Genomic DNA, 9,433 nt, shown 5'->3' with positions numbered 1-9,433 from the left:
TAGGGAAAAACCTATTTTCTAAGCCAAAAACTTTTAAAATTGCTACCTACTGATTTATGCATTCAATCGAGTCGATTAGTATGCATCACATTAGTAACAAATTAAAATCGAGTCTAATATTTAATTGCAATTATTTAGACATCAAATACCCAAAATAAGTCTAAGGGGCCAATTAGGATATGCTCTAGATGTCGGTCCCGTTCTCAAATACCTTTCTTAAATAACGTCCCTACCACTCAATATTAAAAGACCAGATACATATTTTTAAAAAAAAGCGCTTAGGTGGTTTAGCTGGCTCCCTAATCCAGGCCGGGGTAAGACAGAATTTGCACTGCATTAGCTAGGTTCGGGTCACTTTTCAGTACCCAATTTAGACTTAAGTTTCGAGGCGAGCTCGGGCTATAAGACCTCAACTTCCGGGAATTGAATCTCGACTTTCTAATAAAGTTGACCATTCAAACTTCCACCACTTTCAATCAAATTTAAGCCCAACACTTAGGATAGACTGGGGTGTTTCTGAAGTAATTCGGAATCTCAAAACACTCCATACTCCTCTTCTTTTGACTCCAGAAATAGCTATTCAACGTCGTTCCAATCCCAATTGAAAATTCCTACCCTTTTCCTCCTTTGATATCGATCTTTGAAATTCTTAAATAAAATTTATACCGCTATTTTAATAGAGTGATTCGTAGGAAATTTCTGTTTCCTACGATGTAATTAACTATGAGGGCTTACGATCGTAGGAAATTTAGAAACCCAGACCAGATTTTTAAAATTAAAATTTTCAAAACTTCAATCAATTATCTTTGGAAATTCAAACAAAAATTGCAATCATTATTTTTGTATTCGAATAATAGGCAATGAATGATATTTTTCTTCCTTCAGGGAGATATATCAGTCATTGATATGAATTCGAGTATGAAATTAGTTATCCTACATTTCGATTATCATAGCTAAATATTTGATTGAACACCATTTTGATCCTTCGGGATCATACGTAGTTCTCTCTCAAAATTTGGCTATGATATTCGTGATTAAATTTTTAATTATAAATCTAAACTCATTAAGGGATTTTATTTTCACCTTTCGAGGTGATATATTATCACTAATGGATGTTTGATTTTATAATTAAAATTCAAATATCAATTTTGAATTATTTCCAAAGAAAATTGCACATTTTCAAAATTACACATTTCAATCCAACATGCATCATCATATAATTTTTTTGGGAAAAATTTTCTAAAACACTTGAAGATAATTAATATAATACCACCACTTAATCTCCTTATCCTACGAGCCACCACTTGGAGCAGCCTCTCAATATGCAAATTCATCTCAACAACATATTTCAAACAACCTTCCACCATTAGGATCGTCCATCATTACTCTATAAATACAATGTAATAGAGCAATATTGAAATTAAGGAAATTTATCGTCTTTCACTTCTCATTTGCTCCAACAAACAAAGCCTCAGCTTTGTAAAATAACTCAATATGATATTAGAGCTACTCATATGATAATGCCCAACAATGATTCACAACGAATGGAGCACTTGGCTTTTTTTTTTTCCCTATCTGATACCATTGCATCTCTTAAAATATTTGATGCGACTAATTACCCATCCTCCCTTAAATTTCTCCTCACAAACCACAAACAGAGTGTCAACATTCAATCAACCAATGATAATTACCAACATGAAAATATCAAAAGCTTTGGCTCTTGAAGGCAAATGGATATGAGGGATTTCTCAATGGCTCTATCACTCTCCCTGAAAAAAACCAAGTGCTGAAGCCACCAATCAATTCATCCCAAATCCCACATATAATGTTTGGAACCTTATTATAGACGAAAATTTTGTTGTAGCCATTTTCTCCACCATCACCACATCCATTCTTTCATATGAGATGTGGTTTGTTATCAAACATCGCTTCAATTCACAAACCGCTCTCAAGAGATCCAACTCAAGAATGAGCTACACAATATATGCATGTGAAATCAAACCATACATAAATACCACACTCATATCAAGACACTTATTGATAATGTTGCAGTTGCTAAATCAACCATTGATAATGAGAACATATTTATATACATTGAATGGCTTACCTTCATCTTATAAGGCTTTAGGATAGCCGTTAGAATTTAGAACCAAACTCAATGTCCATAAATCTCAATGACCTCTAATCCTCGTTGTTCAATGAGGAAATCAACCTCACAAATTAAATCAACAAAAATAATTCCCAACTCCTCACATAGCTTTAGCCATATATCATTATCATGATCGAGGCACATTATCCTCCGGATAAGGTCCGGATGCAAAACCACTGCTTCTTCCAAGCAAGCCTTGAAATAAAAAATGGGAAGAAAGTCTACAAATCCAACTATCTGTCAAACTTGCAGAAAAAGTGGACATTCAACATTCCAATTGTTGTAATCAACTTGAAGCATAATATACCCCACAACAAAAATCTACCTATTGCTCTGATAGCACTGCTCACCTTTAATAACTCTAACTCCTTTGCTTTGGGTTACACCAACCACATTATACCCCACATGACCTTCTTTAGCATCCTATATACCACATAAGGATTACCAAAACTTTGTTGGCAACAACATTGTAACAATCCCAAGATACAAAACTTATTTTTAAATGAAAAATATGAAGTTTTTGAAGTTTTGATTGAACTAGAGCACTTTGGTGTTGTACATGTGAGCGCTGCAACGTTAGGGACGAAAGCATTATCGCGTCATAAACCAACACTGCGACACTGGTGTTTCTATTTTATAATAAATATGATTTTTGCATGCGGAGGTACGACGCTAGATTTGAACATTATGATATTAAGACACTAAAAATATCTTTTAATAATTTTTCCTTAAATTCACCCCACAGCCTACCTCACCCTTCATTTAACGTTGCATGGTATGGAAGAAATCAAAGGAGAACACTACAGAAAAAATGTTATTTTTAGGCAGCCATTTTCACCAGAAAATGAATAAAATATGTCGATAATTTATACTTTTGGAAAATTTTCGACGATAATTCACACAACAGAAACAAATACCATCGAAAAAATTCTGCCGAAAATTGCTTAGAAAAAAAAATTTTGTAGCCTGAATGGGCCAGTGAACTCGCCTGCTATCACCGTGGGCTCGTGAACCCGCCTGAACTCTACGTGCCCGTGAACTGGAACCTGCGCGAACTCTATGAATAACCCCTTTATCCAATGAGTTGCGATGCATATTACGTTGTTTTAGCTTCATTTTTTTACTTAAATTATACTTAATAATCATTTTTAATGTGTAATATGTTCATATTATTTAATCTATTTAACAATATCAATTTTTATAAGCTTTTATCGAGTAACTTTTGATATGTTATAGATTTGATTATTTTACATAATATAATATTATTTTCTTGCATTTTCACTTGTTAAATATGCATATATAAATTTTTCTGTAAAAATGGATAGTGAAAGGTAAACTAAAAATGGGTTGTAATGTGATGCACTACGAGTTGATATGACAATCTGAAATGTATTATGAGGAACCCTGCCGTAATTGGCTTTATCAAATACTGAATTCCCTTTCATCCATTGCTCCCCATCAAGCTGCTTCCTCCTCTTCACCTATACTGACTTAGCTACCTATAAAATCCACCGCCAACCAGTGGTACCCCCACCTTGGCCTCCCTAATGCAAAGACTCTCTAAATCATCTCCAAGCAACAAAATTATTTATGCATTACCCTATTTGTATCTTTTTGTAGTTTTTGTAAGGCCGCCAAAAGCCACCATTAGCAATTTCTATCACCTGTGATCAGTCATGATTACAAACTAATTGAGTTAATTCATTCCAACATATGTGGTCCTTCCCGAAATCCATTTGCATAATTTTTTTTTTTGGCTATACATGGCTTCTTCTAATGTTTCACAAAACTAAATCTACCCAAAATTTTATCAAATTCAGGCAACTCGTTAAAAACAAAGTCAATACTCATATTAAAATCTTATTCTCAAACATTGGAGGAAAATGCATTAACCACAAACACTACAGGAAAAATTGTTATTTCCGATGGCATTTCGGACAAGTGTAAGTCCACAAAAAATATCGGCAGATAGACTGGTGGCATTTTCACTGGAAATATTCCAGAGGCTTTTCCTGCAGATATATCTACGACAGTTTTTCAGCTGCCTATCCGTCGATCAAGCAGCTGTTTATTTTAAGCCAACGATATTTTCCAATGGAAATTGTGTCAGAAATGTTCTGGCGAAACTATCGACAGAAACCTGACGTCTTCTTTTTGGCGGAATAGCCTCCGGAAAGATTTCAAATGGAAAATTCGCTAGTTATTCCACCGGAGGATGCCCTATTTCCAATTGTTCGCAGTTATCTGCTAGTAATTTCTTCCTTCCTCCCATTTGATGCTCTTGTTCGCGTGAGTCGTCTCTTGTGGTTCACTGCTCCCGTTCAAAGTTATCTGTTAGTGCTATTTGTCGCCTCATCGTAGCATAGCTATCATCCGTCGTTCGCCGCCTCGTCGTGATATAGTCGTTCGCTGTCTCCTCTACGATTTTGTGGTATTTCGATATGTTTTTTGTCATTTTATTTTGTGATATAAATGTACCCCTTAAACTTAAGGGATAAGATGATTATGGGACCTTTAATGCTTTATGGTGTAGAATATTGACCATTAAAATAGAAGCGTATAACACTGCATAATACTTTTTTTTGATAAAATTTCTTATTACATATAGCATTATTATTTCTGTTCGAAGTTGAAATGTGCACTTGTATATGTATATTTTGTAAAATTGTTGTGTTGTAGAATATTTAAGAGGACTGTTTTTTTTTTTTTTTTTTTGTTTCTGGGACAAATTTCTGGCTGATTATCCACCAGCAACTATTAGACAACAAATTGTTGCAATGTTTCCAGCAGAACATTACCACCGGATGTTTTGGCGACCACTCTGTTGATGATACCTGCAGGTCAGCTTTGTGGAAATAATCGGTAGCTATATTCCACCATAAATTCCAGCAAAAATCCTGCCCATGAGCCATAATGCCCAACAAATGTATGCCTTTTTAAAAGGATCATCTATGGTCCTTCTCGCCAATCATTCACTCCTTTCAAACCATTTGCAATATTTTAGATTTCAATTCAACCATGATGATCTGCCATTGATACACTACCAAGTCGACATCAATAATAACAATATCCTTGTAATATAAAATTATCAACAAACTATCCTGGAAGTCTCCAAGGCCTACAACAAATATTTTACAGGAATGGGCTCTCCCCAATATGCTATTGATTTGAAAAAAGCACATGAATGCCATATTGAGCTACAACATAATATGTTATTTAATGATACATAGTCAAATAATATATTTTACTTCAATGACAATTATAAATTCATAGCTGACCCTATGCAAATTATGTGTAGCATCAATCACAATAACTTGTGAGAAATCCACCTTCGAAACATGGCTAAACATTCCTTAGCCTTAAATACTGGAGCCATGTGACCAGCACCCTATATATAAGATAAAAAAATAATCAAGTCAAGCTTAACATGTTAACTACAAGTAAAAAGCTAAGAGCATCAAATCTGAAAAGCTTACCTTAACAGTCGCAAAGGTCAGATTATTGGAGTAGGATTCAGTGTATCTATGAAGTCAATGAGAGAAAAATGAGTTATCATTATGTGCTATTATAAATAAATTAAAAATAAATTCATACGTTCCTCCAAAATTAATAACGAATATAATTTTTTTTTTTAAATATTATTTCCCCATTATTAACGAGAATGTAATTAAGAACTTACCCAGCAACTTGACCACCCACATGCCATGATCTCCACCGATCAGTGATGGAGAATTTAAGGGATTTTACCCACTCCTTTGTGCCAACAAAAGGGAAAATCATGTCATGATCACCGCTGTGCAGCGAAACAAATTAAATTTTTTGAGAAATTTACATATATACCACTTTATAATATCATATTTACATATCTAATAACTAAAACTTTAATATTACATGCATAACACCCTATATTATTTTAATATCAAATATACCATTTATATTTCTTTCCTACCACTCATATATTTCATTTCTACCACTCATATTTGATATGAAAATGAACTATTGGTGGTATGTATGTAATATTAAAGTTTTAAGTGATAAATATGTAAATAGAGTAGAATAAGGTGTTATGTATGTAAATCCCTATAAAGATTTTAAGGTTTTATATTTCTTGTCCAAGTTGTTTCATGCAAACATAATAATCATTTCATTCACTTAAGCTTCTTTTGGAATAACTTTCTTCCCACTTTGCTTTTTTGTTTTGTTTCCTCATTGTTATTTTACAGTTCTAAGAAGTTACTTTCTACAATCCGATCGTGAATTGGTATTTTAAAAATTTATTTTAGCAAAGCACAACAAATCTTAAAACCAAATCACCACAAAAATTAAAGTGCAAAAATAAATAAACACGGAAGTAAAACAAAGAGAGATCACATCGGATTTATAGTGGTTCGGTCAATCCTTGACCTACGTCTACTCCTCGGAGGCACCCTCCCAGTTTTGCACTAACTAAGTGTCTCTCCTTTAGCTCCCATAGCTAGGTCGAGAAACCTTTACAATAGACTCCTTTTCACCAACCCCGGTGCAGCAGAGAACCGACTCCTTTACAAATAAATTAAAAAACTATTCCAAATGAAGTCTTAAGCTTTATTTTGGGCATTTTTTTTTCTTTTTAAAAATTTTTTTTCAGTAGACTAGAAATTTTTGTAATAGAAAGCTACTTTAGAAAGTAGTAAGAAAGCTATCCAAATGAAACCTTAACCAACTCTATGTAAATAATTGTTAGGATTACTGTGTTCAAAGACACTTAAGTAGAGCTAGATAAATGAATATTCAAACCCAATTTCAGCTTAAAAATTTAAAACTTAAATGCGAGAGATAATTATTTCATATTTTTAGTATTTAATAAGCCCTAAATTCAAAATCTTATACCTTTTTGACATTGAGAGCCTCTTGAACAATGTTGCTGTTTGCCCATATATACATGAGATAATAATCATATGTCTGCAGCCATATTTGTAGTCAGTGTACCACCCAATAATTTATTAAGACTTAATTGTAAGAGAAACTCTTCTTCCACAGCCTTAATTAATCATAGAAAAAAAATATCAAATAAGGAAAATCAATTACTCTGCACTTGAGTTCAGGGATTGGAGGCCCGAAAAGAACTGTGTTGCTCTCCTGTACGTTCATAGACCTTCTGGTACCAACAGTGTATTTAGGATTGGGTGCATCCAAACTGCATTTGGGCTCCAAAATTTGTTCGTCCCAAAGCTCAGACTTGAACTGCATATGCATCTTCGATGAGTAGACCAGAAATTATTAAGTGAGATGGCCAAGATATCTTTACCCAGCCAATCTCGAGCCTTTACGTTTTGATACAGAAGCTGATCACTACTTTAATCAGAACTACAACTTGGAATTAATTACCCAGTTCTTTTAGATCTATGTTTAAGTTTGTAAAATCATGCATTTCAGCAACAAAAGTTACAAAATAAAAAATGCAGAATACTAAAGGAAGAAAAGAATATCTCTTAACCAAATCATCTGAAGAGCAAAGGGGAGAGAGAGATGATTGTATGGATGCTTACGTTGTCAAAGATTTGAAGAAGAGAGGCACATGGAGAACTCTTTGGATTCTTGTAATCTTCCCCTTTGCAATTCTCATCAATTCTCTGAAATGGAATCAAGATTCAGAGAGGGAGTGAGAGAATTTAGAAAAGCTTTCAAATAGAATATCACCTGATATAGTTCGTCTGAAATAATCCCCATTCCGAAGGCAAATGGCACCCTAGCATTAAAATCAATCAACTCACCTGTCATTGGGTTACCAATCATATAGCCCTGCAGATATGAATTCATACAAATATGGCATTCAATTAATAGTGCAGGTTATCATCTTTATGACGGAGAGAAAAAATACATTAATAGATAGTGTTTTCTTTTAAGATACAGCTGCATGTTTAACTAAATTTTTTTTGCAATCAGTGATAGTTAGACCTAATAATAAATCAATGTATAAAAAGTTCACTGCTCATCAGGGTATTTAAGGGTGACCTGAATATTAAACTTTGGCTGCTGCTCCATGTCATTTTCTGCGGTTCAAAATGGTCAAGGAATTGACAGAGTAATTACTAAACCCTAAAGATTTAAAAATTAAATTAATATTAAGAAATTTGTGTCACATTTAATTTTAATTACCGTTTAAAATATTATGAACCACTAGTGGCACAACTTTTCCTGCATAGGAATCGCCAGCAATATACAGAGGATTTGAAAGGAATTGCTGGTGGTCTATAAGCCACTGAAAATTAAGAAACAGAGAGTTCAATCATGAATACATAATTCATAAACTAAAAACAGTATATAATTCAATTTCTTTGCCAACCTTTCTGAGAAATATCATTGCAAGTTTTGACGAAGATTTGTCGCCAGATTCATAACCTTGTGGATGATTGGAAAAAGAGAATCCAGCTCCGACTGGGGAGTCCAGAAATATTATGTTTGAAATCTACAAATTAATAAAACGAAATGAAGAACCACACATTATTGAAATTAAATCATATAAATATTGTTATGTATCTACGTCTATTATTGAGCAGATAGATGGCTCACCTTGGTCCAGGAGTAAGGGTGATAAACTAAATTTGGCAAGCTCCCGTTGTACCTTTCTGATATGAATTTTAATGGGCCTTCATAATAATAATAATTTTTGTATTTTTAAGATATGTCTACATTGAAAACATCAAAGCAAACAGCCCAATCTATAATGAAACAAATAGTCATAATGCAAAGATCACAGACAAATTTCATATAAGAAGAAGAGAAACAGACCGATCTCGAGAGAAAGGCCATTAAAAGCAGAGCAGCCAGGTCCCCCACTAAGCCATACGAGGAGTGGATCCTCACTCGGGTTTCTTTCAGACTCTATGAAATAGTAGAATAACTCCACACCATAAACTTCATCCACTTCTATATAGCTGAAGACAAGCACACATAATTATTAATTAGTTAGACTCAAGCTAGATTGATTTAAAAAAAATAAGGAGAGAAAAAACAAACCCAGTTTCTAAATGGAAAGGTAAAGCACCCTGCTGCAATAAGCCTGGGAGATGAGTAACTTTGAATGCGGCTGAGGAAAAAAGAAACCATCTGAAGATGCAAAGGAAGAAGAGAAATAACCGCATAATGGAAGGATGGGAATAATTAGCTGTAAGCATAGGGAAGAGTTTAGAGATGAATTTAGAGATGAATGTTGAAGATGCTAGAGATATCTCAGAGATAAAACATTTCAGATTAGAAGTAGATGGAGGTCACTATAGGCATTTATGTATTTTGGAGAAATTT

At 33.8% G+C, this 9,433-nt stretch overlaps 1 protein-coding gene across 1 annotated transcript; it reads right to left on the bottom strand.

The window, feature by feature from the left end:
* Positions 1–5,163: 5,163 nt before the first annotated feature.
* Positions 5,164–9,433, bottom strand: LOC110112208 (serine carboxypeptidase-like 18). The gene is made up of 13 exons (XM_028695115.1): positions 9,149–9,433; positions 8,921–9,066; positions 8,702–8,778; positions 8,475–8,597; positions 8,290–8,390; positions 8,144–8,186; positions 7,829–7,930; positions 7,678–7,761; positions 7,217–7,372; positions 7,019–7,090; positions 5,829–5,959; positions 5,626–5,671; positions 5,164–5,537 (listed from the first exon to the last, which is right to left on the bottom strand). Exons 1-13 carry the CDS (start codon positions 9,304–9,306, stop codon positions 5,454–5,456), a joined length of 1,323 nt encoding a protein of 440 aa, XP_028550948.1. The 5' UTR covers positions 9,307–9,433; the 3' UTR covers positions 5,164–5,453.

This window comes from Dendrobium catenatum, unplaced genomic scaffold (genome assembly GCF_001605985.2).
Source record: "Dendrobium catenatum unplaced genomic scaffold, ASM160598v2 fragScaff_scaffold_65, whole genome shotgun sequence".
In the NCBI taxonomy this organism is placed as follows: Eukaryota; Viridiplantae; Streptophyta; class Magnoliopsida; order Asparagales; family Orchidaceae; genus Dendrobium; species Dendrobium catenatum.
The sequence above is the reverse complement of the archived record's forward strand: the minus strand, read 5'-3'. Positions and strand labels throughout refer to the sequence as shown.

Bases quoted from the DNA above. Each gene is read 5' to 3' on its own strand.
- LOC110112208 (XM_028695115.1), bottom strand. From the start codon at position 9,306: ATGCTTACAGCTAATTATTCCCATCCTTCCATTATGCGGTTATTTCTC. The intron at 7,091-7,216 runs GTAATTGATTTT...ATATGGCTGCAG, and splicing joins TCCCTGAACTCAAGTGCAGA to ACATATGATTATTATCTCAT. The intron at 5,960-7,018 runs GTATAAGATTTT...CAAAAAATTTAA, and splicing joins AGGCTCTCAATGTCAAAAAG to TTTGTTTCGCTGCACAGCGG.